This window comes from Lonchura striata, chromosome 4 (assembly GCF_050655825.1).
Source record: "Lonchura striata isolate lonStrDom1 chromosome 4, ASM5065582v1, whole genome shotgun sequence".
Classification (NCBI taxonomy): Eukaryota; Metazoa; Chordata; class Aves; order Passeriformes; family Estrildidae; genus Lonchura; species Lonchura striata.
The window spans coordinates 9,463,728-9,491,649 of record NC_140706.1 but is presented as its reverse complement, the minus strand read 5'-3'; the positions used below and the strand labels follow the sequence as shown (position 1 = coordinate 9,491,649).

The 27,922-nt window shown below is 38.0% G+C and overlaps 1 protein-coding gene across 1 annotated transcript; it reads left to right on the top strand.

Moving 5' to 3' along the window:
• Positions 1 to 121: 121 nt before the first annotated feature.
• Positions 122 to 25,488, top strand: NOP14 (NOP14 nucleolar protein). The gene is made up of 18 exons (XM_021550683.4): positions 122 to 593; positions 2,763 to 2,897; positions 3,676 to 3,817; positions 4,347 to 4,492; positions 4,906 to 5,043; positions 6,254 to 6,376; positions 7,526 to 7,657; positions 8,767 to 9,064; positions 10,332 to 10,462; positions 10,668 to 10,753; positions 12,342 to 12,477; positions 14,265 to 14,366; positions 15,153 to 15,306; positions 19,811 to 19,970; positions 20,302 to 20,449; positions 21,365 to 21,483; positions 22,413 to 22,568; positions 22,909 to 25,488. Exons 1-18 carry the CDS (start codon positions 396 to 398, stop codon positions 23,006 to 23,008), a joined length of 2,604 nt encoding a protein of 867 aa, XP_021406358.3. The 5' UTR covers positions 122 to 395; the 3' UTR covers positions 23,009 to 25,488.
• Positions 25,489 to 27,922: the final 2,434 nt, after the last annotated feature.

The following is a 27,922-nucleotide window of genomic DNA, read 5'->3' as shown; positions in this document are numbered from 1 at the left end:
GGCCTGCTGGGATATGTAGTGCGCCAAGCCTTCCCCGGCCTCGTCCCAAAGCGGGCGGGGAGCAGAGCGGTAAGTATCGCGGTACTGGCGAGGCTCTCGCGAGAGGTGGCGAGCTGCCGGTGCGCGTGTGGTGGTGCCGGGTACGGCGGGCTGGTTGGCGCGGCGGCCGGGCTGCTCCCTTCTCTGTTTTCTCCCTCCTCCTCCGCTCCACGCTCCTCCGGCTCCCACGGAGCTGTGAAGGAGGGTAGGGGTCAGGCCAAGGGGGAATTCGGGGGGTTTTGCGCCCCCTCGGCGCCATTTTGCCTTGCCCCGTCCGCACCTCCAGTCTTGGCCCCGCGCAGTGAGGGCCGAGCCGCTGCCTCCGCTCCGCGGCCCCGCGGGCATCCGGAGCAGACATGGGGAAGGCGGCGAAGCGGAAGAAAAAGGTGTCAGTGCTCTCCACGGCAAAGGGCCCCGTGAAGTCGGCGATGGCCGTGGTCAAGAGCAACCCCTTTGAGGTGAAAGTCAACAGGCAGAAGTTTGACATTCTGGGGAGGAAGACCAAAAACGATGTGGGGCTGCCGGGTGTCTCACGCTCCAAGGCCATCAAGAAGGTAAGAGGGCATCCAAAGCAGGGAGGAAGGTGCGTTGATGTGGGGGGATGATAGGGCTGGAGCTCTCTCAGGTGGGATAAGCGACCAGCTCTGTTGCCCCAGGAGGAATGGCCGGTCCCCGCTGCGTGTCGGGGGGATGCAGAGCCGGGCAAGGCTCCGGCCAGTGCAACCCACAGCGTTCAGTAGTACAGCTCTTCCCTACTGCCTGCTGGCAATGGTTCTCTTCTCGAGTTACCCCGGGCCAGAATACCATGGCACGTGCTGTCAGCGAGTAAGTAGTGGACCAGAGTCAGTGTTCATTACATTGGTCGGTTCTGGTCATTACAGGATGTAAAACTTCTTGATAATGTTGTAACGTTGGTATAATAGTGAAAGATTGAATGGGCGCTCAGGTCGGGATACAGTGAGAAATGTATAGCTACAAAGAAAGTACTGTTGATCTGGAGAACAAATACAGGTGATTTTTTGTGCACAGGCTGAATAGTGTTGTAGAAGTGCATTGGGATGTAATGATCTGTTGCTTGCTGTCGACCATACAATTTAAGAGTAAATTTTTTATCTTCAAGCCTTGTACCATTTTCAGAATGCCTCTTTTTCTTTCTCTACTGCCATCAGTAGCTACCTGACCAAAATCTGTGATACATAAGGGAAAGTGTGTCATACTGGGATTCCAGCAGCCTACTTTATTCTTGGGTGAAACACAGGAATTTTAGTGGTCTTGTCACTTCACGCAAACCAGCAAAGTTTAAATCTGCACAGGTTAAGTTAAAGATGAAAAAAAAGGGTAGTTTGAAAGTCCTGAGATTCTCTGACATGTTACATACATGCTGTTGTTGAACAGAATTTAAAGCACTTACTGGAAGGGCAAATGCAGTGAAAACAAAGATATTTTATCATGTTACATGTATTGTGAAAGGTGATGCATTAAGTATTTTTTTTTTTACAGTAGGAGAAGTAATCAAGCAATTGAGCACAAAAAAAAAAAAAAAAGCACCAAAATGCTTTTTGATACCCAATGTATTAAGAGGTGTTAATGTTCATATACAGTGTCTCAGCTAGAGGCAGTGTATATGAACATTATACACTAATGTAAAATGTTCATATTTTACATAAATATACACATATTTTACATTATAAATATGTATAGTGGTCACTGTAAGAAGTAAATAGAAGGTAGAATTGGCCCAATATTAGATGAAACCTGAGTTTTAGTATCATTTACAGCAGCATATGAACAGTGTGAATGCCCAGTGAGGCTGCAGAGGTCTAGAGTAGGAATCCCAGCCTTTTCCTTTAGTGCAGCACTTTGGGAGGTTCTGGTAATATGAATGGCACAGTATTTTTCTGTAGGAATTAGTTGATGTGCTTTAAATAAAAATGGGTATTCAGAAATATCACAGCCAACAGACACAGCCAACTTTTTTTTTTTTTAGAAACTATATATATTTTTTCAGTATGAAATTATAAATTAGCTTTCAGATTTTGTTACTATTAGTCAAGATTTTAGAAAACTTCATGAATGTTGTACAGTACATTTTAGGATTTGGGCTTTTATTTTATAATAAGATTGTCATGAATTAGGTCACTGGCATTGGAAAGTAAACCTCTCTCCTTACCTGTCCCAAAAATAGAGCACATAGTATAGTAAGTCCCTTGTACAGGTGTGTGATAAGCTTCTGTTTACTGACTTGATGCTTGACTTCCCCATGCTCAACAGGCACAGGGCTAGATGTGTGAATCCACTCAAGGCTTTTATGTCTTAGATGAAATGACCAAAAAAAGTTCAGCTGACTTTTGCTGGCTTTTTTTGCTTTCTTTAATATGTTATTCTTAGTTTACTAAGCTTGAGACGTATCAGAATTCTGCAGTGTAAATGTACAGGTTTTGTATGTGAAAAAATAAAGGTGAGATACGGTGTAACATTTTGTCTTCACTTGGGTGCTTATAAGAGAACTTAATCTGAATGCATTGTATGAGGTTCCCATCTTTTCTTCATGTTAACTTTTCCTTTGCTTTCATTGCATTCTGGTAAATTATTGTTTATGATATGATGACAATGTAAAGATTATTATGTTGACAGGATACTCTGGAGTCTGTTACGTGGGCTTTGGAAGTAGTTACTCTCTGTTCTTTTAATTTTATCCCCTTTTGTTTTTTTTTTCCTTCTAGCGCAATCAAACATTACTGAAAGAATATAAAGAAAGAGAAAAAACAAATGTGTTTAAAGATAAACGTTTTGGTGAATATAGCACCAAAATCAGTCCTGAGGAAAAGATGATCAGACGATTCACTCTGGAAAGACAGGTAAACAATTAAAAAAAAACCAAACAAAAGAAAGCCAAACACAAAACCACAAGGCACAGTTGAATTTTTAGGTTGGGAGCGCCACCCTTAAATAGAGGGTTTTGCAGGGTAATGCTTTATTTTTGATTTTATAGGTTTGGAACCTACAATAAAGGAATTTTTTTGTGGAAATATAAATTTTTTCATTAAATCGTTTTGGTTTTGCCAGACAACTGTTTGAAGCAGAAGTTTCTTTGAGCAGTGACGTGCAAAAAAGCTAGTTATAAGGAGATTCATTGATTAATTGGTTTTCTTTAACTGCTTTTTTTTTAGGAGTTAAATTAGGAAAAGGTGGTAACCATCAAGTGTATTCAGTAGCTGAGTATAACTCTGTAACTTGCTGTCATTCTGTACTGTGAATTGAATGTGCAGTACTATCCTTTCTGCCTCATCAGACTCAGTCTCCAGAATTAAGTAGTGTCATTTTTATAGGTTGATGTCTGTTTCATTAGTCCTGAAATGCAGCAGTTAAAAATTGATGTTACTGATACATAGATAAAACTTCAGCTTCCCTAGGTTTTCAGAGTTAGTCCATTTGTACATTAGTGTAAAAGAGACATGACACTCTCTCACTCAAAATGTATTTGAATTAAAATGTTGATCTGACAGTGCTCTTGTTCCAGCAAAACACTGGAATAAGAATGTCCTCAATTAGCACTGAAACTAAAGGCTGTGTTATTTTGTTGTCTGGGAACTAAAGCTCTTCTAATATTTCATTGGTTTGTTCTACTATTCTTAGCAAAATTATGGAAAGAAGAATATCTATAATCTTAATGAAGATGAGGAATTGACTCACTATGGCCAATCCTTGGCAGAAATTGAAAAACTAAATGATATTGTTGATAGTGATAGTGACACAGAAGAAAGAGGAACACTTTCAGGTAAGAAGTGCCAGCTGGTGTTTCACTGTAAATTTGCATCATTTGTTCAGTACTGTCTCTCAGTGAGAGAGCTATCATGTTCTTGGCTGGAATGTTTAAACCAGATTTGATTACTTCTTAGTCACACACAGACCAGCTCTCTGGATTTTAGCAGGGGTTAAGTGGGACATACTACTGGCAAGCTTCTTTATTCTGTGGGCTTTTCAGCATAAACAGGTACCTGGATTTTGAGCTCTTTGACCAGAATCAAATGAGTTTTCTGGTTGCTTTCTTGCATCTTTGGACCTACCTGTTGAATAAATGCAGGGAAAAAAACATGATCCTACCTCATACCAAGTATGTGTCAGTGTAAATTATGTGTCAGTGTAAATTATGGCCATTCTCATAGGGATAGGACTAATGAATGATTGGTTCAATAGTTAAAATTGATCCCATTCTCAAAGAATAGGGAGATACTGTCCCACCAACAGCACTCTTGCTGTCACATGTGTGGATTTGAAAGATTCACATCCTGTTTTTTTTTTCCTAGCTGAATTAACTGCTGCTCACTTTGGAGGGGGTGGAGGCCTCCTTCGTAAAAAAGTATCAAGTGAGCAGCAAGATGAAGAAGAGGAAAAACCTAAGTCTAGGAAGGAACTCATTGAAGAGATGATAGCCAAATCTAAACAAGAAAAGGTGAGTTTTTAGCCCTGAAGTATAAATGAACATACATGATTAAGAAGGTGTCTTTCAATAGCTATACTATCATTCTATTCTACAAATACATTACTGTATAATAGTGGCATAGCAAAACAAAGGAGGAAGTTGTTTGAGAGGAGTCCAAGCTCCTTGAATAAAGTCTGACTTTGTAGGCATTTTATATAGAACTTGTGTATCTCCCCTTGTGTTCACACCTGCTTTCTGATTGCAACCCTTGTACCATTCAGCATAGCTCTATACTTCTTCTACAAAGAACATTTGCAGCTGCAAAATGTTAAATATTTTAAATAATTAGTTTGTTAAATATAGTTTTGGTTTTAAGTTGTAAATGCTATGCCACGTTCATCTGAACATAACTGCTGCATTTGGTTTTGTTTTATTTTTTCTAGCAAGAGAGGCAAACTCGGAGAGAAAGTGCCTTAGAACTGACAGAAAAACTTGACAAAGACTGGAAGGAAATCCAAACCCTTATTGCCCGCAAAACCCCAAAGTCAGAGAGGAAGGACAAAGAAGTAGAGAAACCCAAGGTGAGATTTTCACTAGTCTAATTTCTTTGGTTCTAGTAACTTGTAGTTTTGACTTGTAGTGGCTGAACTATAAGGCCAAGTTACCACTTCATAAAACAAAATGTTTGCTGCTATTCACATTGAAGGAGTGCTGCAGTTCTAGAACAGTCTTATCAGTTGGAGGAATATAGGGTTTTGTGTGATTTCTCTAATTTTAATTGGTTATTGCTTTTCTTTAGTTATCAAGTGAGAGTGAGATTGCAGACTGAACAACACTCTTGACTACAGCTTATTTGTAGGACAAATAAATTTTCTTGAAGAATTAAAATTGTTTGGAACACTGACTTATTCTGAGTGCCTTTGGAAGTGTTTCTTTGATAAAACAACTAGTCCTTGACAATAGACATTTCCTTGTTGAAATTGAGTTCTGTCCCTTTCAAAAAGGGAATGAAAATAATTTCATTTTGAATAGATATCATATGGTCTCATGCTTTTTCTACCATTTGTATTCTGTACTAAGAGAAATAAACTTTTAAGTGTAAGAATAGGCATTCTATTGAGTTTTTTTTTTTTTCTTCTGGGTTTTTTTGCAGAACATTGTGAATTCCTATTTATTGTTTTGCAGTAGAATCCAGATTTTATAACATCGGTTAATGAGTTCAGTCTTTCATTAAAACTGATCTCAAAGTACAATAGAAAAGATACTGAACCAAAAGTTCATTTTTGATGTATTGATTTTTGGGTTTAGGTTGCTCTGTAGCATGTTGAAGCTCATTGAATATCAGCATTCCTTTTTATTTTTTTAAGCTAGATTTCTATGTAGTGGAACTAGCAAAGGTTTATCTCATGTGACAGTGTAAAGTGGCATATAAATTATAAATTTATTAATTTATTAATTCTGGCTGTGTTTTGTTAATAAACAGTATTTTGAAGGGGTTTTAAAGTAATAAGTGATCCAGTTATTATTTAAGTTATCTTTTTAATTTTTTCAGTTGTGAGTAACTTAAGTAAGGAAGGGGGAAATTCCAGAAGAATAATTTCTCTTCAACTATTCTTACCATTCTTCCTTATCTTAATTCTGCGTTGAGTGTTTTTGCAGCTTGCTTTGGAAGCAGACCTTTTCTTTTATCTTAACAGTCTGATTTCTTAGCTGTTAGTCTGGCAGAGGGATGGCTGCAAAGCAGAATAATGAAACTTAAGATAATAAACAATTACATAAATATTTCTTTAGCCTGATGAATACGATATGATTGTTCGAGAACTTGGATTTGAGATGAAAGCAAAACCTTCAGAAAGGCTGAAGACAGAAGAAGAATTGGCCAAAGAGGAGCAGGCCCGACTCCAGAAGCTTGAGGTATACCATTTATGGCTGAGATTGTTTGGGGCCTGTCTTTTGGGAGTGACTGATTAAGTTCATTCCTTGACCTTGGATTGTAAGTGGCTGTACTAAACTGCAATTCGTCAGAGGGTGAATTCAGGAAATCTTCTGTTTGTATTTGTAATCTGATATTAAAACAGCCAAAAAAACCCCATAGGCCTAGTATGTAACTGTGGAGGTTTATTAAATGAGTCAATCTTTCTTCAGTAAAAATGTAACATTACTTTGATTTGCCTTTAAATGTTTTAAATTATTCAGAGTTGAGAGGTGCTTCTAAGTTAGTGGAGTATCACGTTGCACAGCAGTTGATTTAATAAACTAGGCAAGTCATGTATTGTTTTCTTCTGCTGTTGCAAGAGCCTTTCAGTGGTAGTATGTGCATAGCTTTGCTTTGCAGAGGGATATGAATGTCTTGGGAAATGTTGTATGCTATTTCTGTTAATGTGGAGCACTGAGCCTTATGGGAAGATGGAATAACTTGGTAAATTATTATTGTTTTCACTTTTTTTTTCTTTTTGTTTTAGTATGCCAAGAACATATTTAAGACTGGGAATTCAGTACCTTCAGATTACATCAGAGCAGCTCAGTATCTAATAGCAGAACAGAGATTCTTTTTCTCTTTTCTACTTTTACCATCTTAGAATTTGATGCTCAGTCTGTATCCCAAAAATCTTAGGATGTGGTTGTGTTCATTACAAGCTTATTACACACACACGAAGCAGATAAACACTGCAGAGCCCCGAAATACTTTAAAAGCTTTTGTTTTCTAGTAAAGATGAGCAAAAGAGATAAAATTTAAAATAAGAGCAGACAATGCTTCTGGTTAACCCAGAAAGCCTTTTAAATAAGCTAATATTTTAGCTTATTTAAAGCCTTTTAAATAAGCTAATCCAATTGACTGTGCTCTTATCAGACTGTACTCCCTATAAAAAGAAAGATAATGTCAGGTTTTGCCTGTAATTTCTCAAGTTGCTGGGCTTTTTCTTTTCACTAATTTGAGTAACCCAGATTAAGTGTTTTTCCCTTGTTTCCCTAGCTGTAGTATTTGAGAGATCTTCAGTTTTGGTGTAGTTCTATTGATCCAGATGCCTCACATCTGTGTGTGATATTTCTTGTGAAACACAGGCAGATCGATTACGTCGAATGCGTGGAATAGATGAAGAGGCAAATAAAAAGAGACCCAGCCACATGTCAGCTGATGATCTAGCTGATGGCTTTATCCTGGATAAAGATGACAGACGTTTATTGTCCTACAAGGTAAGGTTTGAAATTTATGAGTTTTCAGAGGTCTGTAAAGAAGATTAGGAGAAACAGCTGGCAAATGAACTCTGTAGAGAACATTTAGTTCAACCACATGCTCAGAGCAGGATCAGCTATGAAATCACCAGTTTACTCAGATCCAGTCTGTTCTTGGAAGATCTCCAAGAATGGAGGCTGCTCAGAGAGATGTGCACTGACTGCCCTTACTGTGAAGATTTTTTTTTAATATCCAGGCTAAATAAGCCCAGGTCTGCCTCTCCTCACAGAGCAGGTACCCCAGCCCCCAGTCTTGGTGGCTTTCTGCCGAACTTGCTGCAGTTTATCAATACGTTTATTGTATTTGAAGGCCCAAAACTGGGTGCTGTGTTCTGTGTGGTCTTACAAGTGTTGAGTCTTCTGACTGTATTCTTGCTATTAGAGTAGCCTTCTCTAGCACTGGCCTGCTGGATTGAATAGGAGGCTCTTTGGCATTTCTAGTTGGTTTGTTTGTTTTTTAATATTCACTATATTGATACAGCTTCCACTGAATTTCAGTCTGAAGATGAGTAGATTTCTGACATATCTTTGGTTAAGGTGGCAGAGCAACATAACCTTAAAGTTGATATTGCCAGTCCCCCTGACTATGGAGCACGTGTGTGCTGATTCTGTCTTCTCATACACAAGTAACAAGGGAACTGCAGGTCTCCCTGAAGGGGAGAATACCAGTTGTGAATGTGAAATTAAACTGATGATTAACAAAATCAGGATGGAGCCAAATATGTATCTGATATGCTATTTTAACACATGGAAGGAATATATTTTTTATACAAAGAACGTTGAAGTCTTTTTTTTTTTTATCATCTGCTAGTTTTCCTTCTGTGTGGTTTCTTTTATTCCTCATATTCTTCCAATTTCTTACAGCCCCTTGAAAATACCCTACTTTTTTATATCTATATGTATGTTCTATCCCTAATATCTTCTATTGGCCGGCACTGCTTGCACTCACTGCCTGGTCAGGGTAGCAAGGCTCAAATTCTCTTGATGCATATTTAAGACGGCTTTGCATGGTGATTGTGTTGAAGTGCTGCCACTTTATCAGTGTTTTAAACTGTTTTCTCTATGGACAGGATGGAAAAATAAATATTGGAAATGAGGAGGAGAAAGAGGAAGAAGAAGAGGAGGAAGGAGAGGAAGAAGATAATGAGAATGAAGAAGAAAGTCAGGAAGAATCTGCAAGTGAAGATGAGGAGGATGATGCTGCAGATGGCCACTCTGATCTTGAATCTGATCTTGAGAGTGAAGGAGAAGCTGCAGAGAATAAAGGAGATAAGAAACACAAGGCAAATGAAAATGAATCAGAGAATGTGGAGAAACTAGATCCAAAGAGAGAAGCTGCCAAATCGGAGCTTCCCTATACATTTTCTGGTAAGCAAAGGCCTGATGCAGAGATCCCTTGTTGTCAGGGGGTTTGTAACAACCCATGCCCTGTAGGTCTTGCATTCATTAATGAAATTTTGCTTCATAGTTGTCTTCTATTTGAAGAGCAGCCAGTAGCGGCTGTTCTTAGTGAGCGAACCTAATCATGTTTGGAGAAGTAGGAACCAGATCTGTTTCATCCCAGAGCAGTTTCTGTGCCTCTGAGCAGCAACAGAATTGGAAGATAAAAATGGGAGTAAAATAAAAATACCTGTGCTCTTTTCTTGAGGCAACCAGCTTATCCAATTCAAAGTGCTACTGTTTTGACTAAGAGAAGCCAGAACAGTATTTTGTGATCTATACTTACAGTTTATCTGGTGTTTGGACTGACATTTTTGTCAGAAGATGCTTGGAGAGACAGGATTCTGAAGGTTAATCCCTGTGATGTAACATTGAGTTATTGTAGAGACACTCAGAGTTTGACTGGTCTTGGGTCCATGCCTAGCAGGAAGGAGGAGACATGTTTCAAGTAGTACACAAAACATTCATTCATATTAAGCACATAATTCATCTGACTATTGTCCTAGTGTAGATTTCTGTAACAAAGTATCTGTTGCAAGATTTAAACAACCTTTCAAACAACTTCCTTAAGTGCTTGTGTTTTTCCATGCAAAGAAGATGACTTACTGCTCAAAGCCTTTTGAATTGCATTCAGGATTTGCTTTAACCAGAAAACAGACATATTAAAATAACTCAGAAAAACACAATTAGCTAGGATGTCTTCTAGCATGTTGACTTCTGTAAAAAACTAAATATATGCCAGGGTTGTTGGGTTTTTGGTGTTTTTTTTTAAATAATCTCCTATTTGTTAGCCATATTGTCCTTTTCTTAATGTTCTTCACACAAAAGCGAATTAGGTGTGAATTAAACATAAAGGTAATTGTATTATGGTAAATTTTTGGTTGAATGTGTGTTTAGGTTTAATTCTGCTTTGTGTCAACAGAGTTGTGCTGCTCAGCATACATGGTAAATAGAGGATGACTTGAGTTTTAAGCATTGAAAAACATGTTATTTTCTGACTTGTGTTCACAGAAATAATGCTACATGTATATAGTAGTAGATTATTAGTGTTTAAAAGGTAATTATTTAAAACATCTATGGTTTCCTTTTTTCTGAACAATAGCATTTTCAGATGAAAATTTGTTACACATTCACTTGAATTAAAGATGTGAAGTTTGAGACTTTTGTGGTCAATGTTTTGTTTTATTTTCTCTAGTTCCTGAGTCCTACGAGACATTTAAGTCTTTATTGGCTGGAAGAACAATAGAACAACAGCTTATTGTACTGGAGAGGATTCAGAAATGCAATCATCCAAGCCTTGCAGTGGGAAACAAAGCAAAGTTGGAAGTATGTTTTGGTTTATGTTTAAAATAACTTTTAATTCCAGAGTAAGTTTTAGTAAGCATTTAGGGAGCAATATAAAATATACATGCTTCTGTGTTGTGAGTAACAGTAGAATTAACGTGATGATCTTCATTTTCTAAGTCTGTATCACTGCTTAAGAATTTGTACAATGAAGAAAAACTTAATAATTTTAACATATTTCTTACAGAAATTGTTTGGCTTCCTTTTGGAATATATTGGAGAGCTAGCAACTATGGATTTACCAGAGCTTAGAACAATTGACAAACTGGTCCTGTAAGTAATAAATCCTATGGACTTTTGCTCATTCAGCATTTAAAGAGAAAAGCTGCCTAGAGTAAAGCATTTAGCTTGTTGCTTATTTCAAATATCCTGTTGAACTTGTTGGCAGCTAGCAACTCTCAGCCTATGTGTTTTAACTTTGTTTCATGTGTTAATTGATTTATTAATTGTACCAAGAGATTTTCAAAACCTCAGAATGTGTTTTTTAATCTGCAAGATGCTTTTTGTGGGTAGTGGATAAGTAATACTATATATGTATGAAACTCCTGTCTAGGAGGTTATTTAGACAGCTGTTAAAGGATTTTAAGCTTTGCACTGACTGTGCAGTTTCTGTTGCAATCTCTATTTTTCTATGAGCTTTAGTTCTGTGAATTCACTCAGGGAGCTAGATGAAAATGGAATCAACGTGTTACAGTAAGCTCACATGGAAGTTCCAACTAAACACTTCGCAGGAAGTTGTCAGTTTGGCATTGTCTTCAAATACCTGACTCCATGCAGTTAGGCTGTGAGGAGAGAGTCAAGTTTGTCTCAGAGGTATACAGCAAAGGACAAGAGTCAGTGGGCAAGGGCTGCAACAAGGCAAATTGCTATTAGATTTAAAGAAAAAAAAATTCTCAGAAAAAGTACTGAACATTAAAATTAGTTTCCCAGAGAAGCTGTGAAGATGGAGAAAACTTAACAAAGCTATGAGCAACCTCATCCACCTTTGAAGTTAGCCATGCTTTGACCAGGGGGCTGCATCAGATCATCTTCAAAGGTCCCCTCCAAACAAAATTAGTCTTATCTTGATTTTCCAGGATAGGCAGGTTTCTTTCAATAAGTTATTTTTATGTAGTTTTCAGCATATGTTTTTTGTTCCATGCTAAGAAATCTGTTTCGTGCAGTGTTAGCATTCGTTGCTCTGTTACAATCATCAGGAAGAGCTCTGACCCGTTGATACCGTCATACATGGTTTGTACCAAAGGGGAAATATGTTTTGATTGTCTTTTAGAACTGGGATATATTAATATCTCTGCAGACAAATTTCACTGAAAATGCTGGGAGACCAAACTGATTCAGGCTCCAGACTGCATATGCCTGTAGGCACTAAGCACAGGCCAGGAGCTGATCTAACTTTGGGTTTTTTTTTTTCCTTGTTTGCAATAATAATTTTGCTAACCACATTGCTGCCTTACATGTTGTTTAATATTGCTTAAGAGTGTTTAGAATAGTGGGCTGTCTAGTGTAAGCCAGCATACTTCACTGAAGTAATATCTACAGTTAAGAGATTCAGAAGGATACGTCATAACCATAGCAAATAATTTAGGAGTGTATTTTAAAGTTTAAATTTTTTTTTTCATCTAAGATTTAGAAATCTACAACTCAGGGATTCTCACAAGGCAGAATGAAAAATACATGTCTCTGTAAACTAAAGTATTACAGTAATAATTTATATTCTAAAAAAGAAACATTTGTTACAGGCAATTTGTTATTGTTACAATATAGATGGAACACAAGAAATCTTCCTATGGGTGCTTAAAAATCAATTTTTTATTAACATCAGTGGTGTAACTTGATTATGACTTAAATTTCTTGTTAATAGGCCATTGTACAATCTTTGCCAGATGTTTCCTGAGGCAGCCAGTGACAGTATCAAGTTCATCCTTCGAGACGCTGCACATGATCTGGAAGAAGTAATTGAAGTCAAAGGCCGTGCAACATTTCCAGGTTTAGACACGGTAAAAAATCCATATTGCTGGGATAATCTCTTTGCATTAGCACAGAGTGTTAATAAGTGCAAATGACATTATGTAGTGAATTATTAGCATCTATGACTTTCTAGGCTTTTCAATATTTTAAATTGCCTTTCTGGAGATAAGTTGTAACAAAAACTCCCTCAACAACAAAAAACCCCACCCCTAAGAAACAAACAATACACACATTCTTCAGAATAGAAGTGTAACTGTGGAATTAATAGGGGAAAAAGATCTTAAAATTATCTCTCCAGTCTTCATAGCAGAACATTGTTTTCCTAATGAAACTTAAATTGGTAGTTTTAGGAATAAGTTACATTATCAGTTACATTTGGACTTCTTTAATTGTGTTAAGTACAAATGTTTAGAAAATATACTCCACAGTAGTGCAATATCTCTTGGGTTAAAAAAAACAAAAAACACCCAATCATAACAAAGCCTAAACAAAAACAAACTAAGAAAATATTATTATGGATATGAAAATACAACATTTCTTAGTACTTTATATATGATAATAGCCAAATCAGTGACTTGGAAAGAATTCCTTTCCTTGTTGTATTGGTAATACCGTATTTTCACTTGCCATGCTAAATGTGAACAGATGCTTTTTACAGTGTCTAAGCAAATGGCTGTTGGAGAATTAAAGAAGGGAGTGTATGGAAAATGAGTATTTTTTAAATCATAGTGAAGTTTCAAAGGCAAAACATAAAGCTAATTCAGAAGGAGCTACTTGTTTTCTGTCAGCTTGATGAATTGCTGCTGCCTAATGGAATAATTAGACTATTGAAGGAAAATAGACTGAAGTTCATACAGCTTGGAAGATATATTGGGTTGTTTTGAAAAGTCTATATTCAGGATATTTGGGGTTTGCAGGAAATGTATTGTCGAGAGCTTTTAACTTTAATTTGTCACTGTCACCCTTATAACATCAGTCACACTTCTAGCTTTCAGTCCCTTCACTGGACTTTGCCAGGTTGCAGGCCATCATTATCTTTTATGGTGGCATTATATTACTTTGTATTCTCAAAGCACTTGTTTGAATGAATATTCCATAGATCAGCTGTCTTAGTAGGCTTTTCATGTGCCTACTGTTATCTTAGCCTTCAGTTCAGAACATTTAGTAACCAAAACACTTACGGAGAGTATTTGTTCACAATCAAGGAGGAACAGAAAGGAAGCAATTAAACTTCCATCTGCTTTACTGTGCAAATACCCACTTAAATAATTTTCATAATTACATTGCATCTGATGTTTAATTTCCATATGATCTTGACAGGTCACTCAAGTCCCCTTCAATAAAAGTGTACCTAATCACTGCTTAGTTCTTTTGACTGCAACAGTTTGTTGGTGTGCCAGTGCCTGAGGATTCTGGTCACTTCATGGTCTGTGTTGAGGACTGGTTGAAAGGTGTCACAGGTCCTGTGTGGCCACGTGCTCCTGTGTTTGTGGTGTGAGAGTATGTGGCTGTGGTGAGCTGAAGGGGATCAGAGGTTCTCACCGAGTAAATGGGATTGGGAGGCAGAGTTCCTTGTTAGTTGTTCTTTCAACTACCTCAATCCAGTATTAAACCTATAATGGATATCTCATAATAGATATGCCTTTTTCTCATCTCACTTCAACAATTGTCTTAATAAATAGGTCGTGTATCATACTGGAGTTTGTAAAAATATGTATATTGTAGTGGCAGTTTTTCAAAAGTTACATATGTATAAAGTAAAGATCCTGGGAATAATGTCTTAACTATATTTTGCCTTATTCTTTTGTGCAATCAGCTTATTTATTTGAAAATTGTATCTCTGCTGTTTCCAACTTCTGACTTCTGGCACCCAGTTGTAACACCTGCTTTTATGTACATGAGTCAGCTACTTACTAAGGTATGTTTGTGATGTTGTACCTCTGAATATATCTTCACAAATATTATTTCTTCTTCAGACTCCAAATATGGATGTTAGCATTAATATATGTAGGGGAAATGTACTTGCAAAGGCAGCTTTGTGTTTGGTATAGCCACAGATAGTAACTGGAAGAAAGGGTGAAGAGGAAAACACCCTTGCAGGCTATAGTCCCACTCACAAAGCCATATCTCTTCAATTTTTCAAGCTGTCACAAAATAATTCCTTCTATGGTAAATTACATGGGACTAATGGAACAGACTGAATACAAGCTGAAATCATTCATTAGTGGTTTCTTTTCCATATATTGCATTTCTTTATACTTAAGAGAGGTTGTTTACTTAAAAATTGGCAGTATTTGTTTTCCTTGAAAATGTTCCTAATGCAGTGCATTGAGTTAAAATATATCCTTATTTTTCTATCCTAATATCCTGTTTATATGTTTCAAAAGTCTTGAGCTAATTGCTCAATTGCTGCCAAGTTGCTCAGAGCCTTCTATTTCACTAATTCAATTCTGAAGGGTTTATAGTTTGTGGTTTAGCACCTTCTAGTGGCTAAATGAGTTCTGATAAATCTGTTACTCAGTTCTGCAGATACTCTTCAGTTGAGGACCAGGGAAAACCAGTGTGGTTCTCATCAAAGATCAAAGGCTGTAATTTTAGACTTCAAATGCTTACAATGTAGTTAATAATTCATCTTTTGGGAGATTCTGTATTTGTGATGTATCGACTTTCAATTAGGAAGTTTTTTTCTTTTTATTTATTTTAGTGTCGCATTGCAACATTGCAAGATGTTATTAAAGGGTTATTTATATGCTGTTTGTTCCTGGAATATGTATCTCTCTCCAGAAGATTTGTACCAGAACTCATCAATTTCCTTCTTGGAGTGCTTCACATCTCTCTACCCAAAAACCAGGCCCAGGGTGAGTTTGTTTAGAGTAAATGAGGATTTCATTTAGAGTCCATTTTAGTATTGGGGTTAATCTTTTAAAAATTTTAAATACAAATATTTCACACTGATTTCATTGTTTTTTAACAAAAGACCAAAATCATCAGCAAGTTCAGCCAAACACAACCTTGATTCTTGGGCATCTTGTTATGAACTAGATCTTCTCATGGTGTTGGCAGGAAAGAAAGGACTGAAGTTATTAAAGGAAATGAACTCATGTTGGCCACAGTGCAGTATTTTTGCAGTGTTGTTGTTCTAAACAGACTGTGTGATTGGACTGTTCTGAAACTCAGAGTTGCTAATGGATTCCTGATGAGTGCCCTGCAAGCTCACAGCGAGGCAGCAGCTCATGCTGCAGATGCCCTTAATCTTCAGCTAATAGCCATATCTGCTAAATGAGAGCAAAACGAGAGACCTGTATCACAAAGCATATATCAAATAAGCTTCCTTTATTTGACATGGATTTGTAATAGTGTAATAGAAAGCAGCTATCCCCACAAGCAGGACTAGTAACGTAAGTGTGTAAATATAACAATTTGCACGGACAACAGTGTGATCCCTATGGTAGCAAATTTTTTAATTTTGCCAATCTCTCTTTAGTTTTTTTTTCTTTTATTAGTCTTGATCTTTAAAGTTGTTCTGGTTCTGAGGCTCTTTTTGTTCACCAATTCAGTGACAATAATTTACTTTTGAGGAGTTTTGTCAGAACATAGTAACTAATTTATGTGTTAATATCTCTGTCTGGGCACAGCATACAGGAGTGAAAATTTTCAAGTGAAAATTTGAATTATTTGATAAACTCACAAGATATCTGGGATTTAATGAACTACACACTGTGTATTAGTATGTTTGTCACTCTTGATTAGATCCTTAAGAGTCTGTCCTCTAAATAGTCATCAGTCTGAGGTGATAGTCATCAGGTGAGGAAGGTTTAGCTTCTGTCAGTATTCCAGTACTTCAGTAGGCAGCTCCCTTGCTTTCCCTTCAGGACTTTTTTGCCTTTCCATGCTGCCTTTTTTTTTTTTTTTAGAATTTGAATTTTTTGAGCTACTACTGATCCCTTTTCTCAACAAACCTATCACTGCAGTTTCACCTTTATTATCTGGCATGGCTGTACTCTACAGACCATTCCCCAGCTGCTTCTCACAGCTTAGCAGTTTCCTCTGAAGTGTGAGCCAAGGTTACACAGCTGGGCTGCATCAAAGCTAAGCCCTGGATTCTCAGAACACCAACAGCTGAACCCTTAGAAGGAGGTGGGAAGAGGTTATGGAGTGGGTGGGTTATGTAGTACTAAAAGTATTCTCTCCCTTGTGTATATTAAGAATATTTGATCTACAGAGGCTTTTGATAAAGCTAAAATACAGGATTCTGCAAAATTAGATAAGAAACTTGAAAAATTTTTAGTGGTAATCACTGATCAGTTGTTATTTTATTTAAAATATTTATTTGTATTTCTGTTAATGATTTTGAACTAGTTAAATTTGCATGGTTTTACTTTCTGTTAGCAGTGAGGAAAAGCTCAGTAAAAGATACTTAAGAGGCTGAGTGTTCTCTTTGAGAACTTTCCAGTCAGTGTTGATGTTTTGAAGTTCCCAAGGTATCCAGTTGTGTTTTTAAATATTCATGGTGGAAGTTTCTCTGGTAGTTGTGATGGTTAAGCTATCAACAGAGAATTCTTTAAAATAAGCAGAGATGCATCACTCTGGAATGTTCATGCACCATCACACCAAAAAAAATTCTAAGGGTTCAATTTTAACATTATGTAGAGTCAGCAAATAAACTCTTAATGTTTTAATTTTATTATCTTGATCCATAAATTTCTCACATGAGAAAGATATATGGAATGCAGCTTCCTAAGAGACTGAAATACAGTCTGATTTACAGTAAAAACTATTACCTTAAAAAAGAAAAGCTGTAGGTGGGGGGAGTGGGAGGGCATTGTCATGGTTGATAGCTTTAGCTAATTGAATTGTTAATGAGATTGGCTATCCTCTCACAAGTAAAGCAGATCATAAAATATCTTAGTTCCTGATCTTGCATAAAGTCTGTGTATGTCATGATCTCTTACAACTTTGGGTTTCAAATCTTAAAAACCTTTATTTAAATATACTGTCTTCTGGCCTGTCTGTGAAGAGCCACGTACAGGTTGTAGAGCATGTAAATAATCTGAACTTAAAGTTTGAAAAAGTTTTGAAGTCAATTCCACTGCAAGCTTGCAGGACATAAGGAAAACAAAGAGGGGGAAAAGATCCTCAAGGTCCAGCACAGAAAATGCAAATTTTGTTCCTTAGCCAAGAAATTCCTCAGATGCTTATTTCATGTTGCTGTATAACTATTTTCACAGATCAGCTTGTGATCTGTGCATAGGGATTCTTTAGTGTTTTCCATATGCCCTGCTTCAGTATATATTGTGTGTTCCACGCTCCTCCTGTTTTAAAACCCCTCAGCTGGAGTAGGAGAGGACTTTTCAGTGTGTCTGGGGCCTCTGCTGTGGGCTCACAGGAGAGGCTCAGTGGCTGCAGCTGTGGGCTCTCCCTGCTCCAGCTCACTGTGCCTCATGAGCACCTGCTGGCCAAAGCCTTCTGCTTGTGACCCGCAAAGTCCTGCACCTGCCTTGTCCTCTTAAGCATACCCAGTGCTCCATCCTGGACCAAACCTGCAGTTTAACTGTGCATCCTGTCTTCCACAGGGCAAATTTGTACCTACATGTCTTAACTTTGCCCATCCAAAGAATGAATCAAAAAATTGCTGAATGGTTTGAGTTTAAAGGGATCTTGAGTATCTAATTCTAACCCTCCCTGCCATGTGCTGGGATACCTTCATTAGATCAGGTTGCTCAAAGCCAGCCTGGTCTTGAACACTTCCAGAGCTGGGGCACCCACAACTTCTCTGAGTAGCCTGTAGTCTAGTGTCTCACCACTCTCATAGTGAAGAGTTTCTTCTTTTCATCTAGTGTAAATCTACCCTCTGTCAGTTTTAAAACTGTTACCCCTCATCTTATCGTTACTCTTCCTGATAAAGAGTTCCTCTCCATCTTTCCTGTAGGCCTTATTTAAATACTGGAAGGTTGCTGTAAGGACTCCTCAGGGCCTTATCTTCTCTAGGTTGATGAACCCCAACTCCCTCAAATGGGAAGTGCCCTGGTCATCTTCATGACTCTCTTCTGGATGCTCTTGAGACAGTGTTCTTCTCCGGGGACCTCAGAGCTGAACACATTGCTTCAAGTGGGATCTCATGACAGTGAAGTAGAGAAGAATCCCCTCCCTCAACTTGCTGAGCTTTTGTTGCAGCCCAGGATGCATTGGCTTTCTGGGCTGCAGGGGCACACTGTCAGTTCAGAATTCAGGTTTTCACCCACCAATACCCTGAGTTCTCTGCAACGTTGCTCTTAATCCACTCATATTGCCCAGTCTGTATCCATGTGTAGGATTGCCCCAGCTCACATGCAGGACCTCACAGTTTGTCTTATTGAACCTCATGAGGTTCCTGTGGTCCCACCTCTGAAGCCTGTCAAAGTCCCTCTGGATGGCATCCCTTTCCTGTAGGGTATCAAGCACACCACTCACCCTGGGGTCACCTGCAGGCTGGCTGAGGGTGCACTCAATCCCACTGTCTGTGTCCCCAGCCAAGATGTTCAGGAACAATGGACCTAGGACAGACCCCCTGATGGACCCTACTCATAACTGATCTCCATCTGGACATGGAGCCATTGGCCACAACTGTGGCTGTGACCATCCAGGTAATTGCTTCTCTACTGAGTCATACGCCTGTCAAATCCATGCCTCTCCAGTTTAGAGACCAGGAAGTTGTTTAGGACAGTCTCAAATGCTTTGTACAAATCCAGGTATATGATGTCCCCAGTATGATATATTGCTCTTTCCTTACTCATCAATGTTATAATCCTGTCATAGAAGGCCACCAAGCCTGTCAGACACAATTTGCCCTTAATGAAGCCACATTGCCTGTCACTGAGCACATCTGTGTTTTGCATGTGTTTTGTTGTGGTTTCCAGGAGGAACTGCTCCACAATCTTGCTAGGCATGGAGGTGAGGCTGATGTACTTGTAGCTTCCTGAATGTCTTCTCTTTCCATTTTTAAAAAAGAGGATTGTTTTTCCCTTTTTCCAATTACTGGGAACTACAACTTTTCAAATATGAAAGTGGTTTAGGAGCTTTATCTTGCTAGTTCCCTCAGGACCCTCAGATGCCTAAGGTCCCAGGGACCTGAGCACATTCAGGTTCCTTAGTCTCAAGCCTAACCTACAGTGGACAGTACTTGGTTCTCTCAAGAATCCAAGTTCTGCCTTTGGGTTCCGTGACTTGGGCAGTGTGACTAGAGCACTCACCTATGTCCCCATGCTCCAGTGTTTTCCATTGTTTTAGAAAAATTTAAAACTGTAAAATGAGTTGTCTGGTTTTCTTCAGAAAAGAATGCATAGAAATGATCTTGTTTAATGACTGTTGTTCTTGGTTTTTTAGGCTATACTGTAGTGCATCCATTTACACCAGTGGGGAAAAATCTAGAATTGCTATTGGTGTGTGATAAGGAGGATCTGAAAAGTTGGGAGAAGCAAAACGTGCCATTGAGTATGGTGACTAGATTAAAAGAAACCAGCAGAACAGAGATAAATCATACCAGGTATGTAAGAAGTGTAGAACAGAAAAAATACCAGATCATCTGTTGTGTCATGTCAGTGACAGTGCTCTTTAGAACTAAAAGCAAGAGTAGAGGATAGTTCTGTTGTGTTCAGTGCACTGACATAAAGATTTATTGCTGATGGAATTCTTTTGGTATTTGCTTAGGAGACAAATTTTTAGTCTGAATTAACAACTATTTCTAGTTGTAACTGGTTCTGCCAAACAATCTTAATGGATTCTGCTAACAGTCCAAATTTAATTAAGTTGATTTTATTTGAAAATCCACTGCAGTTTTTGCATGTGAAATTGTTATTTTTTTTGTGTATTAACAGGTTATCATGTCTAGCCATGTGTTTTGACCTTACTAAAAAATGTGCAGCTCTCTATGAATCTTTACCATCATTCCATGAAATAATGCATCCTGTCAGAATACTCCTTACACAACATATGCCAATAAATGAATATCCTGAAAAAATGCAGGTATGTATTCCTCAGGATTTAAATAATCAGTATGTTTGTTTTATTAATAAATTCTTTGATCTTCATCTGTGTGCAAAAGAAATGTACAAGCATTAATTTTTACAATGTTCAGGCATTTTGATATTCCTGTGGGAAAATAAACAAAAGCACGGAGAATATTTAGAAAAGGTATTTTTCTATTGTATATGCTGTCTTGCCTATCTAAATGAAGAGAGCAGCACTTGGCTTGTAATAATATAGCATTCCATGAGTGACATAATTTATAGCAGTAATATGGACATCTGGTTGCTCTCGTACTTTTGTAGTGAATCTGTAAGACCTTGGTAAAATAAATACATGTACTAAACTGGGGAGGTAAAACTTATGACTGTATAGGTAAAATGAACGTAAGTGTACCTGGTCCATACCTTCCTTAGGACAGTTTCTTATTTTCTAGAAATGAGATTCAGATTTTTAATCTCTCTTCTGAATGTAGCAAAATCATCTTCTCCTCAAAGGAGCATCATAAAACATCCTTAGAGAACAAAGTTTTATTACTTAGATGAAGCCAAATGGCCTATGTTTTTTGCCATCAAAATAAAAAGCCCCAAGTCATTCTTCAAATTACCATGAAAGGAAGAGCCTGAGTTCAACTGCCTTTAGTCTTGCTTCTTCTTCTGTTAGATGAAACTAGCAGCAGGCAGATCTTTCTTATTATTCATGATAACATTTTAATAGACTTCCGAAAGCTTTTAAGAATTATCCAACTTGGATTACAGCGTGTCAGTGTTAGCAGTGTCCTAATGAGTAGCTGTGACTTAACCAAGGAAAAAAAATACATGGGGAGAGCATTACTGTTGATTCAGTTTACAATAGCTTTTGATTTATAGTGGCTTTGATATGCTTTTACAATTGTAATTTGTTCTGCGTTTTCAGGAATGGTATCACAGTGCTCTGAAAGAGCTGGAGAACAAAGTAAAACACTATACCCCACTGATATGTGAGAAAAAGAAGCCAGTGCCATTGAAACAGTATACTCCTAAAATTGTGAAAGTGTAAGTAAAGAACACTGAATGCAAAGGAAAGGTGCATTTAAACCGTAAGATTTTTGGCAAGCTGGAATGGATTTGGAAAGCAGAGCACAAAGCAAAACTGTTTTTCTGCTAGATTTTGTTTATAATTCACAAGGGGCCATCTACTTGTGTGGTAGGCAGGGGGGAAAAAATGGAAAGGAATTTTAAGAGCAAATATTATCTTGTAGGAAAAATAGCTCTGAAAGTCAGCTCTTGCCCATATAATGAATTGTAAATTAACACATTTCAAGATGATTAGATGATTATTATCTGGTCAGGTGCTTTACTGAATGCTCTGTCAAGTACTCAAGTCAGAAGAACAAGAGTGAGTAGTTCATATGTACATGAAGTATATAATGGTAAAAGATGGTGAAAAATACTAATCTACTTTTGTACATAATAGAACAGTGTTCTGATTCAGGAAATCTGCTTTATATTGGCTGCTGATTTATTTACCCATATTGGTTATCTACAGGGACACAAAGTGTCTACTTTTATTTATTCTAATAATTGAAGAGGACAGCTTTGCTCTGCCATACACACTTATCCCCAAGTAATTGATCAGACAACTTCTGTAAAATGCATCTGCTGAGAAGGTCTGCAAAAACTTAAGATGTATGGGGAGGTTCCATCTTTCTCCAGATGTCTTCCATTCTTCTAGTCTAGATTTTTTTAGTCTGTTCAAAGTGCAGGCTGCATATGGGGAATTGAAGTGTGGTCATTGGAATGATGATGAAGTGCAGTTAGAAAGTCTGGTATGTTCATTGGGCAGCTTCTTATTTTGCAACTTACTCATATAATATGCAGGAATTAAAATTCTGAGTTAGTTTTCATACAAAACCTCTTCTTATAAATATGAAAAGGTTGTGGGTATAAGGTGTTCTGTGCTCACACATTCATTCCTATTTCAGCTTGGAGTTTGGAAGAAAGCAGGCAGGCAGCAAGAAGGAGCAAGAAAGGAAGCAGTTGATCCAGAGGCATAAACGGGAACTTAAAGGAGCCATTCGTGAGATTAGGAAAGATAACCAATACCTGGCTAGAATGCAGCTGTCAGAAATCATGGAGAGGTAACATAGCCTTTGTTTTAGCTGTTGGAGTTATTCTGCTCTGTGTTCATTTCTTCACTGTGTGCTAAGTCTGACATAAATGATCAACCATACTAAATTTAGACAAAATGGGGCAGTTTGAGGAAAAGCAAACATTTTCAATAGAGATCATTTAAAGTCAGCTTTGTGGTTTCATTTCTCTAGTTTAAGAGGATGCAAAATGTTTTTATTTAAAAGGTGTGTTGTTGAAATTTAAGAATTGTGGGGCTTTTTATGAATTCATAATTATTCTCTGAGTGTACTTATTTTTTCTAATATACTTTTTCTGAAATATTTTATATGTTGATTGTTTGTTTTACAGAGATGCAGCCAGAAAAAGAAAAGTGAAAGAGCTTCTTGGTAGCCTTGCTACACAGGAAGGTGAATGGAAAGCAATGAAAAGGAATAAATGGAAGAATTAATTTGGACTATCTACAGCAGGAAGCTTACCGCCATATAAAACACCTCAATCATGTTTTTTCAGCAGATTTTAATTGCATTTTTTGGATGCGTTCCCTTTGAGGAGAAAACATCATTGAATCAGTTTGAAAAAGTTAACGTGTATATTAGGAAAGTCCACAGCTTGTCATAAGGAAAATAAAACCAACACTTTTGTACGTAGCATACTTCTGTTCTATTTTAATGAGAACATTTGAATGAATAATCAGAATTCTAAGTCTAAAACCTGATCACACACACAAAAATTCTACGTCAGAAACCTTCTGTTACTTTTCTGTAAGCTGGTGACAGATCTGTAGTGAGGCTCCATTTCAGGGCCTGTTCTCTTCAACAGCTTCATCAATGACTTGGACACAGGACTCGAAGCTACACGGAGTCGTTTTGCTGAAGACGCTGAAATGGGAGGAGCTGCTGACTCCCTCAGAGGCAGAGATGCCCTGCAGGGAGATTCTGACATTCACCAACCATGTGAAGTTCAACAGGGGCAAGTGCAGAATTCTGCACCTGGAATAGAGCAACCCTGGCTGCAGGGACAGACTGGGGAAGGAGGGGCTGGAGGGCAGTGCCAGGGAAAGGGACCTGGGGCTCCTGGCCAGTGGAAAGTGGAAGCTGAGCCAGCAGTGCCCCGGCAGCCAGGAGGGACATCCCTGTCCTGGGGCAGCAGGCCCAGCATGGCCAGCCCGGCAAGGGAGGGGATTGTCCCGCTCTGCTCGGGCTGGGCGGCCTCACCTCCAGTGCAGGATAGAAAAGCTACAGGAGAGTGCTCAAAGGAGGGCAGCAAAATAGTGAGGGGCCTTGAGGGGAAGTTGTGTGAGGAGTGGCTGAGAGCACTTGGTCTGTTCAGCCTGGAGAAGAGGAGAACAAGGAGAGACCCCACTGCAGTTACAACTTCCTTGTGAGGGGAAGGGGAGGGGAAGACACTTCTGTTTAGACACCACTCTTCTCTGTGGTGACATGACAGTGACAGGACTTGGTGAATGGCCTGAAGTTGTGTCAGGGGTACTTTGGTTTGGGTTCATCTGAAGGTTCATCTGAAACATCTCCTCTGGGAGGTGGTCACAGCACCAAGCCTGACAAGGGTTCAAGAAATTCTCAGGCACATGGTATGACTCTTGGGGATGGTCCTGGTAGGACATTCTATGGTCTATGTTGAATAGTTGCAGGCAGCTCTCATAATGATAGTATAATTTAAACAGTAACATTTTAATTAGTCTGTAACATCAGGACATGCTAAAGTGTGTATTGAGTAATGGTATCAACTCCTAAGTACAAGTCCTTTGTTAAAGCTGTACATCCATTCATCTTTTCAGTAAGTTTTGAATTGACCACAGATCTGAAGTTCTTAATAATTTAGGGTGATTAGAATTCCTCATTCTGTTCAAAACTGTCTGACTTAAGGGAACAGTAATATCCTTAACTTTCTTCCACTTAATTTATCCTGTATGTCTGTCTAATCACTGATAACTGCCCAGCATGACTTTGAAAAACATCTGCTCTTCAAACAGAGCCAGTAAATACTAATGCTTTCTTTTTATACTGTATTTGCAAAGAAACATTGCAATGGGACAAAGGGCATCACAGTTACTGATGGATGCTAATCTGAGTTAGGTTTACTGCTCAGGTATTCACTTAATATTTGGTAAGTTCAGTGATAGTTGTTTGTTTGAATTGAACAAAACAGTAATGTTTCCATGGAAAACTGTTAGGAAAATAAATACCCTTTTACATTAACATTTCAATTTCAATCTGAAAGACAAACTAAAATAAGACCTGTATTAAGAGTGAGCTGGGGTTCTTTACAAAAACAAAACCCAAAGCTCCCTCCATTTTCAAGTGTTCCTAGATTTGATCTGTGTTTTGGCCAATGAGTGCCTGAGACATCGTAATGCTCTACCTACTGTTCATAAAGAAAAAATTACATGCTCTCAGTTAATCTGATTTAACAGTTAAGCTTGGTTGTTTTGGACTGGTTTAGAATGTTTTCTTTGTTCTGTTTTCTGGGTTTTTTTGGTTTGCTTTTTGGGTTTTTTTTTTTTTGGGATGTGGGTTTTTTTGGTTGTGGTTGGTTGGTTTGAGTTTTTTTTCAAATTAAACTTGTAATGGAAGCAGGACTAAAACTAGGAAGAGGCGACTTGAAACACAGCCTTTATATTTAGTCTCTAATTACAAAACTGTCTTTGTTAGTCAAGTCTTGTTTCTTAAAAGAGAAAAGCACTTTATTGAAGGAAAAGGCTTTTATTAACTGTCAGTGTAACTAGTAATGCAAGTAATATGTGATTATTGTCAGCTTTTTTTTGTTTGCAAAAGCACTTGTATTAAATGTTAAAATATGCCAGATGCTAAGTATGTGTGGGGAAGATACTTGTGTCATGCAAAAATTAGTGAGATTCCTACGTTTGAAATCCATTCACACTTTAAAAAAATAAATTCATTTTCAGTTGGCTTTGCTGATTTTGGAAAAATTATCTTCTGAAACCTTAAAGGAATCTCAGAAGATTAGTATGCTTCCTGGTTTTTTTTTTCTATTTGGCACAATATGAACTTTTTTCTTTAAAACAAAATCTCTTTAAGTCAAGAACTTGAAAGTGAAGTAATGAAGAAGGAGCCAACTTCCTATTTTATGCTATAAACCAGTACTTTCAGTTTGGAGTTTTAGTCACAGTCTATACAGCACAAATAAACTGTTAAAAAGCATTCTTATTTATTTATCTGACTTTAGCAGTACCTTCAGAGGTTTTGTCTAGCAGGGTATTAGAATCACAGAGAGGCTGAGAGAGGCACTTTGATCTCGATTTTTGATACCACTTGCAGCTGCTTTTTATTCCTCAGGAAGGGGGGTAAAGAAAGGGTAGAGACACAATGATAATGTTTCTGGGACAGGACATTTTCTGGAACAAGAGAATGAACAGGAATATCTTGTGATGCTGATGAACAAAAATGAAGGATGAGGAAACCTCAGCTGATAGACTTAACTCGGCTGTTTTGGAATGTCAGACTGAAAGTAGTTCTGTTTGAAATCTTCTTGAATGAGAATCACGGTATGCTCTTTTACAAATTATATTGTCAATATTTAAAGTCAGATTTAATATTGCAAACGTGGGACTAACTGTGATGCTTAACACACAGTAACGAGTAGGAAAGCAAGACTAGGACTGGGTAGTCCCACCTCAGCTCAATAGTCAGTGGTCTGACAGTTTTGCCATTGCTCAGTCCTGCAGCAGCTGGGCAATGTTGCTGCTCTGGTGTGATAGAAGGTCTGGTCATTTGGACTTCAAAGGGCTTGAACATGTTTGAGTGCTGGCAGACCCTTCCTCATAGAGCTTCTTGAAGCTTCCCAGGCACTGTCTTGTCTCTGTTTCTTTTTAAGGACTTGTCATAACAGGTCTTTTGACACATCAGTTATCAATTGTAAATCTGAATTTAATTAGCCAAAAAAAGAAACTATTCTGTAGCTAGAATCAAGTCATCACACACAAAAAAGGATAATTACCATTTTGCCTTCAGTTTCAGGTAGCTTATCAATATCAGCTGTCCCAGAGAATAGCTACCTTGAATATGAATATTGTAAAGAAGAGGGTGAGAACAAAACTGTTCAGCTAGAAACCGCATAAATTACTTTTTTTTATGATAGCATCAAAAGCTTCCTCAGGAGTTTGGTCTTTTGGTTGTCACTGGAAGCTGGTAAGCAGTTTGAAATTCTCAGTTGTGCCTTGTAGCAGTCCCCATCTACTGTGGTGTGTCCCTGCTCTGTGTAAGGCTTCCCCTCTGAGTGGGGGCACTGAAACTGCTCCCGAGCTTGACAGGGGCACTTTGGCTGCTGGGCTGAGTTTGGTGTCAGCCACAGGAATTGGTGGGAATTCTTTCCTCTTCATGAGCCTTCTAGGCATTTGGAAAAGTCAAGCAGAAGCTCTGACAAAACATTTGGCAGCTTTATCTTCACTCTGAGACTGTGAGGTGTTAAATATTCAAAGGGTCAAAAGCATTCTACAGATGTGCTCTTTGTGGTCTTCCAGGTGTGTCTCCTAAGCTAAACAGGTATATTTTAATCCTAAATATATTGGCTATGCAGTCTTACTTAGTTAAAAGACTGATTTTTATAAGGGTTTGGTCTGGGGAAAGGTTGGGGTTGGTTTTTTTTTCTTCAGCAAATTAGGTCTGGAGTGGAAAACTAAAATCTTTCATGCAGTCTGAACACTGAGTCTAAGAAATTATGAAGATGCTGTATGGCATTAAATACTTCAAAATATTGACGTTAGGGCTATTGCTGCTTTTTAGCAATAGAGCAGGGAAGTAAAAGCCAGAGTAAATGAGGTGTTACTTCAGTAAAAAAACAAGGCTGATCCAAGAAATAGGCCAATGTTAATAAATGTATTCTGTGAACCAAATTTAAGTTATTATCTGTCAGATGTGCAGGATTTTGGACTGGAAAGGAGTGAGTAATGACCTATGTCGTTCTAGAAACAGTGTAATGTATTTACATGCAGGATTGTATGACATGGTTGACTGCAGTAACACAACTGGGCTCAGTGATCTGCAAGAGCTTTACGCCAGTAGATTTAACAACAGGAAGAACTGGCTTTTTGGTGTCTCAGTGGTGTTTTTGTAATATATCTGAATTCAGACGGTGCCTGATCAGTTATATATAGTGATAAGTAACCAGGAGAATACATATATATATTTCAGATATTAAAGGATAATTCATACTTAGTCCAGAGCACCTCAAAAAATAAGTTTGCCTTGGAAAGGACTGCAGCTGTGTGATCATTCAGATTTCTGACTATGTACTGGATTTACCATATTTCTGGCACCAAACCAAGTACATAAAATTCTCAGGTATACATGAGATTAGCAGCTCACTATTTGAGTTAGCCATTTAG